At 36.1% G+C, this 16,407-nt stretch overlaps 1 protein-coding gene across 3 annotated transcripts in view; it reads left to right on the top strand.

The window, feature by feature from the left end:
• Window positions 1-16,407, top strand: part of CEP128 (centrosomal protein 128) — a 465,565-nt gene that overhangs the window by 397,768 nt on the left and 51,390 nt on the right. For all 3 annotated transcript variants that reach the window (XM_043472686.1, XM_043472687.1, XM_043472685.1), the window contains one exon: window positions 3,131-3,154. In XM_043472686.1, the coding sequence (XP_043328621.1) occupies window positions 3,131-3,154 (24 nt within the window). The remainder of the gene's footprint in view (window positions 1-3,130; window positions 3,155-16,407) is intronic.

Genomic DNA, 16,407 nt, shown 5'->3' with positions numbered 1-16,407 from the left:
ATGCAAAATTATATGTGTCATGTATAGTGTTCATTTTCCTGGGGGAAAAGTTCTCAAAGTCCATGATTGCAAAAATAAGAACCACTAATTTATTAAAACCACCTGAAATTGCATTATAGTGAGAGTGTCTTTATTACTTCTGGAGACTTTCTTCTCTCTCTACTCGTCTCACCTACCAACTCCTCTTTCAGTATCTTAAGCAATTCTTTTTAGGATCTAAGCTTGAGAGTGTGGTAGGAGAGAAGGCAGAGTATTGAACCTGTAGACTGAGCTTTAGATAAAATTTGTTGAAATGAAAATTGGAGATTAAACAGCAACAATAGAACACTACAGGTCCAGTTCTAGTGAGTGAGAGAGGATAGGGAGAATATAAATCAATTTTGGTATAATTACATATTCATTCCAGGACATATACTAGTCTTTCTTCATAGACTGGCTTAAATTACCTCTATTCTAATGATAAGAACATGAGAGGAAGTATGCACATATTTTGTTTGAGAACAGGGATTTTCAATAGGCTAATTCTTTTATATGCAGAATTATAATAACTAATCTTGTCTGCCAAAAAAGAAGTCAACTTCAGCCATTTAAATTTCAAAATACATTTCTTAAATTTTAAAAGCAAGTTAATAAGTTCATAAAGATTAGGAGTAGTTTCTTATTTTTATAGCCTGTAATTAAAGCCAAAAACTGCAATTTAGAGAAAGCTCACTGATTGGCAACAATGACTGATATCCTATTAGCTGTTGTTGATTGGCAAATTGAATTATTTAAATTCAGGTTAATGAACTGCATTTCCTGTTTCTCTAATTTTCTCATTTTTTTCAATATATATTCTTTCATTGAAAGCTATTTCAGTACCATTTTGGAATGGAGTAGGTTATAGACAAACAGATGTAACTAAATTGCATTGAAACAGATTATTTATTGGTCTTTATATTTTAATGAAATTGAGATTTTTTTTTTTCTCCCCACCATTTGTGTTTTAGCCTTACAGACTAGGCATATGTCAGCTTAGACTGCTGTACCAAATTACTGTAGCCTGGATTCTTAAGCAGCAAACATTTGTTTCTCACAGTTGTGGAAGCTGGCAGTTCCAAGATCAGGGTGCTGGCAGGTTCTGTCCTTGGTGAGGGACCTCTTCCTGGCTTGTAGATGGCCATGTTCTCATGCCTTAGTGTGGCAGAGAGCAGAAGGAGAAGCCCGCATTCTGTATCTCTTCTTAGAAGAGCACTAATCTCCTGAGGGCTGTCTCCTCCTGACCTGATCACCTCCCAAATGTCATATATGCAGAGACCATCACTTTAGGGATTGGGGTTTTTAGCACATGAATTTTGAAGACACAAACACATAGTCCATGACAGTACACATTCCTTTTAAAATCCTGTAACAAATATTTAAATAAAATGAAGATACTAATACATAAATCATATAAGTTTTATCTTTCCCGAACACTGAGCTATGAATTAAAACAGAATTTAATTCAGTTGTACCATTTTGGCATCACATGAAATCATTGATTGCAAACCAGCTGTATGTGTGCTTTAAAAATATGCTAATTTTAAGTAACATGAGCCCCATAAATACATGGTGTGGGGAAAACTGAAGGCCCAAATAGTGGCTGTAAATATTTTCAGCCTTCCAAGATGGTTCATATAAATGCAGCACTACCCAAAGACTGTCTAATGAGGTTCTGTTCAATCTGCAAAGGATGATAAAGCTTTGCTGAATGGTTTTGTCCCAGATGTACTGTGAATAAGATGCCTGGTAACAACAGATCAAAGCCCCCTAGAGGCACTATATGCATTTATTACGAGCTACTCAAATGTGACAGTACCCAAGTCACCAATAAAATAGCAGTTATTTTATGAAAATTATGGGGGTGACGGTGAGGTTCTCTCAAGTATGCCAACAAAATGCAATTAAACAGATTATACTGCTAAAAACAGTCTGCTTTGGGCTGCTTTGGCATAATATTAATATATTGGTTTAACTTGTGCCCGCACAGCCATATGTTTAAAGGGGCAGAAATGTCCAACCTAGTTTCCCAGTCTGAATGTTGGAGGCTGGGTTGCAGAAATCCTCAAAGGCAAGGCCTTGGTGAGGCTGGGAGAATCTTGGGGAGGGGAGGGCTAGGTTATGCTCCTAAGGGTCATGGGTCCCTGTCAGTGTCTGCAGGGTCTCAGAGATCTGAGCTCAGTGGCTGGCTGTACCATTTTCCCTCCTTACCCTCTAGCACAAGTGATTAATTTAATTAAACGAGAGAGATCCAGATTTTATATATCTTCTTCAACTGCTTAAAATGAAAGAATAGAAAAACGGCCTTTATCCTCATAAAAAGCATGGCTTTACAGTTCCTTGAATTTTCAGACTCTCTTCCCAAATTCAGCTTTAAAAAAAAAAACCAAAAAAACTTTTTGTATATAGCTGTTTCGCTTTGGGAAGACTTGAAGACACAGCTGTTGGACTGAGAATGAAACCATTCTTAATCATTTAGCTTTTAAAGCAATATTATCAATGACTCTTTTTAAAAACCAATGTGTCTGTGAATCCTTCTAAGATACTGTAAGTGACGAAGACCCACCTGGGTTCAGGACTGCCTGCATGTAACCTGTCATTCTCATTTCTCCGGCCTTGTTTCAGTTAACCGTGTACTTACTAATTTTAGTTGGCGATGTCACTCTTAAGTCTGAACTTGACTTCCCTTGAGAGCGCACTCTGTGCTGGGTACCTAACTGAGAGCAAGTGTGTGTGCTGAATTCCTTTTTTATATCACTACTATTGTCTGGTTGTGGCTCATATGTTCAGATCTGTCTAATAGCTATGTTTTATTAAATAGACATACTTTTACCAATGTGGAAGTCTTAGAATCTATTTCACTCAGTAACCAAGCCTGAATTTATGGTGTTTACAGTTAAATTAAACCTTGTAGTCCTAACACTAGTCAAGGTGAGAAAAGTAATTGTTTCATGACTGTTTTTCTCTTAGAGAGATTATCCTGAGTAGGAGTTTTCATCTTTTACATTTTAAAAATGTTAATAGAAGATAAATGGAAAAATCCAAAAACCAAACTTGAAATGATATTTTAATGGCTTTGTTTTTATAATTATATATTATGCTTTATTTGCAGGACCGTGTAAATGCCTTAGAAACGGTAAGTTGGGTCATTTTCTTTCTCCTTCTATCAGAATTACTGCTGGGTACTGTTGTGGATTTCAGAGCACTCCCCAAAGGAAGCAGTTCCAGAAAGCATTTCTAAAACTTCATCTAAGATTCAAAGGGAACAATAAGCTAAATTATACCTGAAAGGTATGTAGATACAGACTTTTAAAATGAAAATAGCATTAAGAAAAAAAAATGTGTCTAAGTGGTCACTGTTGTCTCAAGACAAATGGTGCCAATATATACTAATTTATGGAAAACACAATTAGCTTAAATGTAATTATGTTTATTTGTTTCTATATTTCCCAATCACTAAAAGGACTAGTTGATAAGATACTGAAATTAGGATGCCATTTTATCCTTTGAACTTTTGGAGTGTAGACAGTCAATATTTTTTTCCATATTCAAATAATGATAAAAGCTATTTAGCCTTTTTTTTTTTTAATAATCTTACTTGCAGGAATCTGGTGTTAGGAAATCATTGTTTTAAGGGCACATATGTAAAGGTTATATGCTTGCAACATTTATTGGAAAATGATTTACATATTTTTAAAAAGAAAGAAAGAGGAGAAAACTTATTGTTTAATATCAATAAAGTAATGGTTCGATAAAGTGTGAAATTCTGCCCAAAATGACACAATGATTATGGAAAAGGCTTATTATATCATTTTAATGGAAGCAAATTTAAGATATAAAATGACATGTATACTTTAATGATAACATATGATGTATGAAAAAAGAATAGAAGCAAGCAAATCTCATAATAGTGACTTGTTGGAGAAGAATTGGGGCTGTGATATCACTCGGTTCTGCAATTTTTAAAAAAAAATGGTTTTATAAGTAAACGTTTGCATGATAAAGCCACACGAATTGAAAGAATTGTAGAGTAAATTATGATACCATCTACAATGAAATATTGTTCGGCAATAAAGTGTCATATGTTCAAAAATAAATATATACAGAGGGAGATATTTAAAGCTATATAGAGAATATGATGTAAATACTTGGAAATGTATATTTTGTGTTAAAAACTTTGAAAACACACAAAATATTGAATGACTTGGAACTAGTCATTTTTTTAATGTTTTTCATGAGAAGGCAAACCATAAGCTTTAATAATAAGGTTAATAAAAAATAAAATATTTAATTTGTGTGAGGAAAGGAAAGATGCTAATAGAGCACATTTTAGTCCTATGTAAACAAGTGATTTTGATAGACAGCATCTAGACCCTAGTGAGTAAATAATCTATTCCTTACTTTTAACTGGGCCACTTGGAAAGTACACTTGATTTTTTCAGTTTTAGTATGATGACACTGTAAGTGAATAAAATGTCTAGTGTTCCTCTACATATATTTTACTTACCCTTAGAAAGTGTCTTGCCAATAGGATTTGGCTTATAAATTAAATTCTCTTTATAAAAGTATGAACAAAAGCAGAAAGTTTGAGGACCTGGGTGTAGCATACAAAATGCCACTTACACATTTAGTAAACCACTTATTTCTTGATTCCTTTATCTGTAAAAATGAATATAATTAAACTTGTTTTATCAGATTGCTGTGAGAATTAAGAGGAAAATATATGTGAAAATATTTAGGACCATACAAATGTTAGGTTGTCATTATATGATTTTGCTTTTTATTTCTTTTTGAATCATTTTAACTATACCAATATGTCAACATACAACATAAAGCCTGTAAAATTTATTAGTATTTGCTGGTCTTTTTTATTTCCATAATTTCTTTACTAACAGAGTACTATGATATAAAATCTTTAATGCTTTATTCTAAGGGTTCCTCTAGGAATAAAGGTAAGAATAAAAAGTCATCATGAGAAAAATAAAACTGGTTAAATGAACTAGGTTTTTTTTTTTTATTTAAACAGTGGCAGTTTTCTCAAGATGGTTTTAATTTGAAATAATGATCATAAGTAAAACCATAAAAATGAAAATGCTCAGTAATAACGTTAATGCTCAAATGTTATGAAATCCTTTGACTTCATATAGCATTATAAGGAGCAGATTTAATATACTTGGTAGACTATTCAACTGGTAAAATATTTTATAGTTCATAAAATCAAATATGCTGGCAGCAGTCTCCAGATCATTTATTATTCTCTCACAACTCAGCAGTTAAACAGTAGAAAAATGTTGGTGGTCTCTCATTTGGTTTAGTTGGTATTAGGGTATGTAAGACATTGAATGTAGGATGTGTATTCTGGTGATACAGATCTGCAAAATTTGAGATTTCATTATTCCTTATTATACTTATATTAAATTAATTTTAAAGGTTCAGTATATATAATTCCCGAAAATAAGAGCAACTTAATTTGGCTTGTCACCAATTATCTATATGCTTAGGTCACAGTTGTCTCTATTTCCCTTCTCTTTTCTTATCCTTTCCTCTTCCTTCTTCACTAGCAGGTAAGCATCTTGGATTACAAATTACATTTTATTTACAAATGCATTGCCAAGGCCTGCAAAAAATTTCTAACATATAGTTGAAAATCAATAAACATTTGTAGAATCAGAGAATGAATGTCGAACTGAATGTGTGTAACCCTCACATGGACTGTTCTTAAGAATATAAGTATACACAATACTGATAATTGAGGGGAAGAAGTACCTAGAAGCATATCAATTTATTATTTTTTCTCTAGACTTTCTGATTAGTACCACACTTTATTTGGTGTTTCACGAAGCTCCAGTGATCTTCATGAAAGTTTAGTGTGAGTTTTTCTAGGAAGGAAACACCTTCTGCCACAAGATAGTAGGTTAGTTGCCTAAATAAAGTTAAGTGATTACCTGAAAGAAATCGTGGTTGAGAGCCTCCGTTCATGGGCCATGGATGGGACTTGGTAGTGGGTATTTATTGGGCGCTACATACTACATAGACAGTGAAGAGTAGAAAAGGAAAATGAGTTGTGATCAGTTCTCTCCAGGAACTTGCACTCTAATTAAGGAGAGAAGTTACTTGCATATAAATTAATGCTGTAAGATAAATAGGCAGTGTCTGCAACATGTCAATGAAACAGTGCATTTTGTAGAAGGCATTACAAAGAAACTATAATTGTAAAATAAATTGACATCATTGCAGTCTGGGTTCATCATGGAAAAGCATACTTTTGTATTTTGAGGTTATGGCGGAGATTAGATTCATCCCTGACATGGGAAGAACCAGTGGTGTCAGGAAGAAAGCCAGAGATGACATTGTATGTTGGGGATGGAATCAAAGTTTAAAGGGAATAATGAAAACAAGAGTTTGTTAGAAGGATATTTTTTTTTTAATTTAAAGGCAAAATCATGAAATCATGACTCTCATAGAAATATAAAATGAACTCATGACAAATGAGTTTAACTCACTAACTTAAATGAGAGAATGAGCTAGATGTTACCCACGTAAAGGAACATTCAAAGAGCACTAGAGTACTGCAGTGAATTTAAAATAGAGGGAAAATTGGCTTCTTCCATGGTGGAGGAAGGAAATCAATTGAACCCCCCTGCAGATAAAATTTCATTCATGTCTGTGTACAAGAATCATTTGCATAGCAAATTATGAATAGATCAAAGACAATGACTAATATAGAGATCCCATTGAATCAAAAACCTAGAAGGATCTGCTAGGCAACAACGAGTTTCTCATCGAAGATAACTAGTAAGTTTTTGTTCCATTTCAAAGGCTTTCACTTTTTTTTTTTATTATAGACTCATTAGCTATAAAACTTTAAGAAAATGATAGATATTTTGGAGTTTTGAAATATAAACCCAGGAGTTTAGATTTGATATCAGGCATACAGGGTATTTCAAATCCTCAAAGATGATGCAGTTAAAATGCTGCACTCAATATGCCAGCAAATTTGGAAAACTCAGCAGTGGCCACAGGACTGGAAAAGGTCAGTTTTCATTCCAGTCCCAAAGAAAGGCAGTGCCAAAGAATGTTCAAACTACTGCACAATTGCACTCATCTCACACGCTAGCAAAGTAATGCTCAAAATTCTTCAAGCCAGGCTTCAACAGTACCTGAACCATAAACTTCCAAATGTTCAAGCTGGATTTAGAAAAGCCAGAGGAACCAGAGATCAAATAGCCAACATCCACTGGATCATCGAAAAAGGAAGAGAGTTCCAAAAAAACATCTACTTCTGCTTTATTCACTATACCAAAGCCTTTGACTGTGTGGATCACAACAAACTGTGGAAAATTCTTCAAGAGATGGAAAAACCAGACTACCTGACCTGCCTCCTGAGAAACCTGTATGCAGGTCAAGAAGCAACAGAACTGGACATGGAGCAACAGACTAGTTCCAAATCGGGAAAGGAGTACATCAAGGCTGTATATTGTCACCCTGCTTATTTAACTTATATGCAGAGTATATCATGTAAAATGCCAGACTGAATGAAGCACAAGCTGGAATCAAGATTCCTGGGAGAAGTATCAGTAACCTCAGATATGCAGATGACACTACGCTTATGGCAGAGAGTGAAAAACCTAAAGAGCCTCTTGATGAAAGTGAAAGAGAAGAGTGAAAAAACTGGCTTAAAACTCAACATTTAATAAATGAAGACCATAGCATCTGGTCCCATCATAGCAAACAGATGGAAAACAATGGAAACAGTGAGAGACTTTATTTTGGGGGTCTCCAAAATCACTGCAGATGGTGACTGCAGCCATGAAAATTAAAAGACGCTTGCTCCTAGGAAGAAAAGTGATGACCAGCCTAGACAGCATATTAGAAAGCAGAGACATTACTTTGCCAACAAAGGTCTGCCTAATCAAAGCTATGGTTTTTCCAGTAGTCATGTATGGATGTGAGTTGGACTATAAAGAAAGCTGAGCACCAAAGAATTGATGCTCTTGAGCTGTGTTCAAGGAGTTGGAGAAGTTCAAGGTGTTGGAAAAGACTTGTGAGAGTCCCTTGGACAGCAAGGAGATCCAACCAGTCCATCCTAAAGGACATCAGTCCTGAATATTCATTGGAAGGACTAATAATGAAGCTGAAACTCCAATACTTTGGCCACCTCATGCAAAGAACTGACTCATTTGAAAAGACCCTGATGCTGGGAAAGATTGAGGGTGGGAGGAGAAGGGGACTACAGACGATGAGATGGTTGGATGGCATCACCGACTCGATGGACATGAGTTTGAGTAAACTCCAGGAGTTGGTGATGGACAGGGAGGCCTGGTGTGCTGCAGTCCATGGGATCGCAAAGAGTCAGATTTGACTGAGCAACTGAACTGATCAGGCATACAAGCGGGTTTCTACCTGAGTGCCAGTTCCTACTGGTGAGCATAGTACTGACTACTGAAACTTTCTGTTGGGAAGGATTCTGGGCTCCTCCTTTGGAAAGAATTACTGTGATTGCTGTTCATTCTCTGTCATTGGCATTACAAGGTCTGGAGGTGAGAGTTGGTAACAGCTATTCAACCAATAGGAAGTATTAATGGTTTTTAATCAGGGATTATGGCATGATGAGTGTGTGCACGGGAGCACAGCTAGAGCGCAGTGGTGAAAGGCTGCAAGTAGGGAAATGGAAAGTGTATGTGGAGATCATAGAGCTTCAGGGATGTGCTTGGAAAATCAGGATTTGGGACAGTGTGGTGCCAGAAAGGCAGAGCTAAAGTGAGTACCCTTATTTCTAGAAAGGAGCTGGCACACTTAGTAAGCGGGAGGTTGAGGGTGAAGAAGAGGTACAGGCAATGCAGTTAAGACTCACTTTTGGGAAATGAAAGGGAAGGGGGAAGCAGCTTGGATATATAAAGTCTGTTTTTCATATCACCCCTCAAATCTGTCTTCATTTCCATAAATGCCATGATAATTTAGATTATCATACTTTGTATTAGTTAGAGTTATCATGACCTCAGTTAAGAGAAATCCAAAAATAAGAGAAATTAGTTTCACTCTTGTGTAACAGTCCAAATATACTGCACCCATGGCAGGTAGGGTGACAGAAACTGACTTCTTTTGCTGTTTTGCTCTTCCATCTTCAGTATATTCCTTTCCCCTCCTGATCCAAGATGCCTGGTTCAGCTCCAGTCCTTAGATTTGTGTTGTAACTAGAGAAGAGAAAGACAGGGAAAGCACATATGTAGCTTGCCTTTAGTGAAAACTAGAATTTGCATGTATCATTTCTGTGCACCAAAATTTAGTGACATGATTATAACTAGTTTTAAGATTCATAAAGAACCAAATAAGCCATCGACTTTTGGAAATTTCAAAGTAAACTTCTAAACAACTCAAAGGTCAAAAAATAAATTATAGTAGAAAAGAAACATGCTCAACTCAGTAGGAATGGGTATAACCTTTGAGTTAAAATCAGACAGAATGTATAAATAATGGAAATTAAGAAACTATTCACACATTAGCATGGATGCAAAAATATTATACACAAAATATTGGCAGAATAAATCCTGGAATGTATGAAAAGGATAATTAATCATAAACACTGACAAATTACCAATTTATCAATTGAGTTTATTCCAGGACTTGAGTTGGTTTAATATTAAAAAAAATAGTATAATTCAAACAGATTAAGGGGAAATAAATTTAATAAGGTCATCTCAATAGATGAATAAGAAGCATTTTTTCCTTTGATTGGGCTTCCTAGACGATGCTAGTGGTAAAGAACCGACCTGCCAATTCAGGAGACATAAGAGATGCAGGTTTGATCCCTAGGTCAGGAAGCTCCTAGGGAGGAGGAGATGGCAACCTACTCCAGCAGTCTTGCCTGGAGAATCCCAAGGACAGAGGAGCCTGGTGGGCTACAGTCCTTAGAGTTGCAGTCAGACACTAAATCGACTTAGCATGCAATTCCTTTGATATCATTATCATCTTCATAAACCATTTAGCAAAGAATAGAAGGGAACTTCCTTAATCTGATAAAGGCCATGTGAAAAAAGAAATTCCATGCATTCTAAAATTTCCTCTTTAAGACCAGGAGTAAGCAAAGGGTGACCCATTGTGCAGTTTGTATTACACACTGTCTTGGTGGTATTAGCCAGAGCTGTAAAACTATCATTATTTGCAAATAATAGTGTTGTTTGTATAAAAAACTCTAGGAATTTGTAGTTAAATTATGAGAAATAGAGTTTAACAAGTTTGATAAAAAAAAAACACTATTTGAAAGCCCATTTTACTTCCAACTCCAGCAAAAGTTCCTAAGAAAAGGTAATTAAAAGCAATATATCAATACAAAAATAACAAAGAATGCAAAATACGCAGGAAAATATCTAACCAAAAATTCAGTCCTTTATAGGAAGACACTCTAAAATAGCCAAGATACTTCTGAAAAAAAACAAGGTGGGGGTGTTTTCCTAACATATATGAAAGTGAAAGGTGCTCAGTCATGTCCGACTCTTTGTGACCCCATGGTCTATACAGTTCATGGAATCCTCCAGGCCAGAATACTGGAGTGGGTAGCCTTTCCTTTCTCCAGGGGATGCTCCCAACCCAGGAATCAAACCAGGGTCTCTTGAATTGCAGGTGGATTCTTTACCAACTGAGCACAAGGGAAGTGAGATATATATATATATATATTTATATCAGTTTAGTTCAGTTGCTCAGTCATGTCTGACTCTTTGTGACCCCATGAACCACAGCACACCAGGCCTCCCTGTCCATCACTAGCTCCTGGAGTTTACTCAAACTTATGTCCATTGAGTCGGTGATGCCATCCAACCATCTCATCCTCTGTCATCCCCTTCTCCTCCTGCCTTCAATCTTTCCCAGCATCAGGGGCTTTTCAAATGAGTCAGTTCTTCGCATCAGGTGGCCAAAGTATTGGAGTTTCAGCTTCAGCATCAGTCCTGGCAATATATATATATATATATATATATATAACCTTATTAAAGTTACTGAAATTATAATAGTATAGTCTTGACACAGGAATATATAAATAGGTCAATGTTATCATACAGAGAATCCAAAAACAAATCTTGTACATAGAAGCTTGATGTCTGACACACTGCTCATCACTATCAGGGAATAAGGGTGGACTTTTTAATAGATGATATGAAAGTGAATGAAATTGAACCCCTATCTCAGATGCAAAACTGGTTGAAAGCCTAAATGTGATTGATGAAACTGTAAAACTTTAAAACACAATATAGTTTACTATCTTCATGATCTTAGGACTTTGGAGGATTTCTAGGAGGAGGGAGGCACTGAAAATAGAGATGATAAAGGAAACAACTGATGTGACCACATCAAAATTAAGAACTTCCATAAATCAGAAAGACAACATAAAAAGAATTAAAAGCAATCCACATTTAGAATTTATTCATAGCAGAAGATATAACTGACAAGCAGTTTATGTCGAATCAATTTGTATACAAATCTTATTGCTCAACAAAGCAATTAGAAAAGAATAAACAACCCAGATTTAAAGAAAAAGGGTAAAAGGCATGAGCAAGCATTTCAGTTGGAAAAGAATCATGTAAGAATATATTCAGCTTCATTCGTAATCAAAGAAATACTAATTAAAGCCACAAAAATTGCCATTTCACTTTATGTATATGTTTTGTGTACTCATTTGTATCTATGACATTTCACCAAAAAGCAAAGAGAGTAGGAACATGTTAGCAGTCCTTTTCTTTTCTTTTTATATCAAAATGATTAATGCTGTCCTTGACAGTAATTTCAAAGAGAGCTGGTGAGTTAGAGCATGGTCTTCTAGTAGGTCACTCCCAGGAGTACACAAAGATCTTTGAAGGGGTAGTCAGACATGAGAAGGTTTAAGAGAATCAGATGTATCCTCAGCTTCTACCTGCACTCTTAAAATAGTTCTGCTTGAGGAGGCCCTCTTACCTTTCATAACCCACCTTCTCCCACTGCACAGAAGAAAGGCTTCCTTCTCCCTTGATGGCAAATGCCCCAGGCACTTCAGGGTGCCAGAGAAGGGACAATTTATGATTTGGGTGCCTTCATGCCCTCCTTTAATCAAGTCACTAAAGTAAAGCGTCTTGTCCTTCTTGAAGTGAAGTGAAGTCGCTCAGTCGTGTCCAACTCTTTGCAACCCCATGGATTGTAGCCTACCAGGCTCCTTCGTCCATGGGCTTTTCCAGGCAAGAGTACTGGAGTGGGTTGCCATTTCCTTCTCCACTTGTCCTTCTTGGTCATGCATATATTTTTGATAAGAACAGAGTTGTATTAGATATACGGACTGTTGAGAATGAGTTGTTCTGAAGTTGACGTGTATCGTTGATTGATGTTGAGGCGGAGTAAAGATAGTTTTATTTAATGACCTCACCTCTTCCACCACCCTGCTATAATCAGAGAATGTATAGCTCCAGAAAACAAAGTTAAGAAGTGTTGAAAATAAATCGTTGAAAGCCAGTGTCTTATTTTATCCAGGTGAAAAACTCTGGCCTGGCTCCATTCCTTATCCGTCTATCTATCTTAGAATTATGGTTGAGAAGTGAGATGGTTGTCACAAGGACACATTAACACAATATGTAGAATTGAAAAATGAAGTCAAAATTTTTTTCTGCCAGAAAGTAAGGCTGATGTGGCTGATTGGTTTGACAGTGAGAACTGGCTTTGCCAGTCTGCAGCTGTAAGGTTTGGATGCAAACATATTTAATACTGAGATAAAATGGATATGTTAAAATGTTGTACTGACAGAACAGTATTGAAATTAACAAGATTTTTATTTTTTTCATATGTTAAGTTCATTGAAATATCTCTTTGTAAAAAAAGAACAGTTGTAGTCATTTGACTAGTCTTGGTAAATAAAGCCTTTTAGGTATACTTTCCAGAAACAGAAAGCGAATGACTCTAATAGCTACATTACAATTCTTTGGCAAGTCAAGTGGTTTCTAATTCTTTGCTTTCAACAACGTTGAAAGAAGACCTAATCGAGACGGTAGATCCTTAAAATTAACTTTTGATGACAGATGGCTATGTAATCTTCGCCATAAAACTAGGAAGGCCTTCAAGAAATTGCGTGACATTGTTATAACACAACTGCTTTCGTTCTCATGTACTTTTTTATGTGAACAAGATTTCTCTGTGAGTAAACCTATAGGAACAAAAAACAGAAATAGAAATGAAACCTTGTCTTATGGAAAAAATAATTAGCATTTACCCTTAGATACGTAGGCTAGTTGAGTACAGGAGAAGAAGGAGTTATATCCATCCCAGTAAGAGATACACATTTGGAAGCCTTAGGGTTTTTTAACATTTCACATTTAGTTTTTTCTAAGAAATTTTAATATACATAATGCCGAATGTATGATAATTGAATCCATAATAATGTGTAACACTTCGAGCATTTTGGTCACAGAGAGTTTTAAAAATCAGTTCTTCTCTCTGTATATATATGCATTTCTGTTGCAGAGAAGGATGAAGTGTGTAGGATAACCAAAAGTACTGCAAGGATAAAGGTATTGTATATTAGGATAAAAATCTGTGAGGGAAAACAGAGTTGAAATCAAAGTGAAAAGAAATCATATAAAATCTGTCTTTTAAAGAGGATACTATTTAGTTATTTTGTAAATGGATAAGTGGTGGTAAGAAATTAATGAAATTTGAAGTTCACTGGAGGAGCTGCTCTGCTGGTCCTGTGATTAAGACTCTTCAGTGCTCCCAGTGCAGGGGCCCAGGTTTGACCTCTTGTTAGGGAACTAGATCCCACATGCCTCATCTAAGACCCAGCACAGCCAAATAAATAAATAAGTGGGTTTTTTTTAATAAAAGTAAAGTTCACTGGACAAGTTAATATGAGTAATATAAAAGTTTTATTTGAAAATAACAGTATTTACTACATTCCAGAATTTTGATCCTTTACGACTTCCTAAACTTATAATAAAAACATCTTGACCACTTAAAAGCGTATGTATGGAAGGTGGGGGGGCAAATAAGGGATATATACAGTTTAAATAATTATTTAGGGAGGATATCATCAAACGTTAAAAAGCACTGACTTAGAGCAAATGTGTAATTGTGTGAATTGCAATTATCAGTGTTTAATCAACTTCTTAAATCAAAGTTACCTAAAACAACCTAAGTTTCCTATATTTTTAGGATATACTTACACAGAGATAACATGATTTATAGGATACATCCTAAGCTGTAGCTTCTACGGAGAAAAACATACACAAATTTGCCTATCTGAGAAAAATTACAAGACACAGGAAATCTCTTAGGAATATGATTTCTACTTTTAAAAATCTATTAGAGCCTTACGCACATGTCCAAAGGATTCATTCAGCCAGTTTTAGTGATACCAGACTTGAACTATGCACACCAGTTGATCTTCAAGATCTTGATGGCAATGAGTACAAGACTTTGCCAGCATGTCTCTGGAAATTACTAAATGATGCTGTGTATTCTGACTTGACTTGTCTACTGTTGTTGGGAATTTACTTTCAATTTTCTTTCCTTCACACAATGGTGTGTGTGTGCTCACTCAGTCGTGTCCGACTTTTTGAGACCCCATACACTGCAGGCAAGAATTCTGGAGCATGTTGCCATTTCCTGTTGCAGGGGATCTCCCAACCCAGGGATCAAACCCGCATCTCTTGCGTCTCCTGCATTGGCAGGCGGATACTTTACCACTAGCGCCACCTGGGAAGCCCTGACACTATGGGTCCAGCACTAATTGTGCTTCAAGCTACTCCACAGGCACATAAGTTACTGAAGAAGAACCATTATTCTCTGTTGGGACACCAGATTCAGCTCTCAGGCACTTAGAAGTATATGGACCCAGTAGAGTTAATGTACTGACTGAAGTGTCCCGGTTTAGCTCAGGAAATAACTGACTTGAGTATGTAAATGTGGCCAAATAATGGTTAATTATCTGCAGTGCCTCTTCTAAGTATTTGTCAGAATCTTGAAACTGAGTAAGACTTGCCTTTATCTCTTTATAAAGCCAGAACTTGCTGTTTCAGAACCAAAGATCAAGCTAGGTTCATTTTTGGTTTTGCCAAGGCTATAAGCCTGTCATTGAAGTTGCCTGAAAGGTTCAGTCAAATTGGCCTTACCCCAAATAAAACGCAGTGTGCTCTGTACGGTTTTGACCCAGAATCAGGTGAATCTCAGCAGTTTTGGCCGAGCTACATTGTAAAATTTTGGATTTGTTCGAACTTGACACTTCCTGGGAACCCATTCAAACTGAAACCGGAAAAAGGTTTTGCACAAACCCTGTCCTAGCCCGTTCTGCCAAGTTTCCCACTGCTCTAATGTTCGTCTACCTTCTGTATATTCGCATCGAGGGCAAACGGAAATATCCTCATGAATCTCTCATGAGGGATCTTGGTTGAAACAATCTAGACATTCTCCTTTCACCACCTTGTCCCCGAACACAGAGCCCGTATTCTGCATTAGTATTAAAATGTGTATGTTTTCCAATAATGGGGTCAGCGTCAAAGGGTTAAATTTCAAAAACATGACTGTGCTTATGTTCAAATGAAGAAAGTGCTGCTGAAAGAAGCCGGCTGTTTTATACAGAGTTGCAAACCTTGTGGCAAAAGGTGATGACCAATTTAAAAGTCTAAGACTTCTTTCAGTCTGCAAAAATGGTTTCTCATAGCCCTGTCAAACTGTGCATAAATGTGGTGACATAGGAAAAGTGTCACTGAGAAATTACAGAATGAACGCAGCTTCACCAGTGGATGAATTTAGGATTATGGAATTGCTCAGTGTTTAGAGGTCAGACTGACAGCTTCATAGCTGGTACTGAGAAGTAGTCAGGATGCCCAACTGCTTGTTTAGTAATGTGTTTTACAGTCCTCTTCAAAACACTGTCAATAACAGTGCATTCTCTGGGTGAAAGATCTTACTTTGTATTGTGAGGATAGTATAAGTGTATACTATAAAACACTTTCTGAACTATCTTTCTGAAAAACATAATGCATATATGAAATGCCCTTTATTCTCTTTAAGAGAGCATATCTAGGTGAAATCTCAGAATAATAGTGTATTACATTTTTTTTAAGATCTATATCGGTATTACACCTCTAATATATAGGTGGTGGAAGTAGTGTCTGTCACATACATTTAGGAAGCAGCCTGTACATGAAAAGCTGATTTGGGCATTTTTCATTTTGTGTATCAGATTTTAACCAATTGCATACAGGTTTCAGCTGAAACTTGTTATATGCCTAGTTTAAAATGATAGAAAGGAATACAGTAAAACAGTATCTGATTTAGAGTCAAAAAAGGTGATTTCTAGTCATTTCCTCCCTGATAATCAGGTGCATAACTCTGGGCAAGTTGTTTAACCCCTCTACGTTTCTTTCTTTCTTTTAATGG

The sequence above is a fragment of the Cervus canadensis genome, chromosome 6 (assembly GCF_019320065.1).
Source record: "Cervus canadensis isolate Bull #8, Minnesota chromosome 6, ASM1932006v1, whole genome shotgun sequence".
Classification (NCBI taxonomy): domain Eukaryota; kingdom Metazoa; phylum Chordata; class Mammalia; order Artiodactyla; family Cervidae; genus Cervus; species Cervus canadensis.
This window is presented reverse-complemented; position numbering and strand designations above follow the sequence as displayed.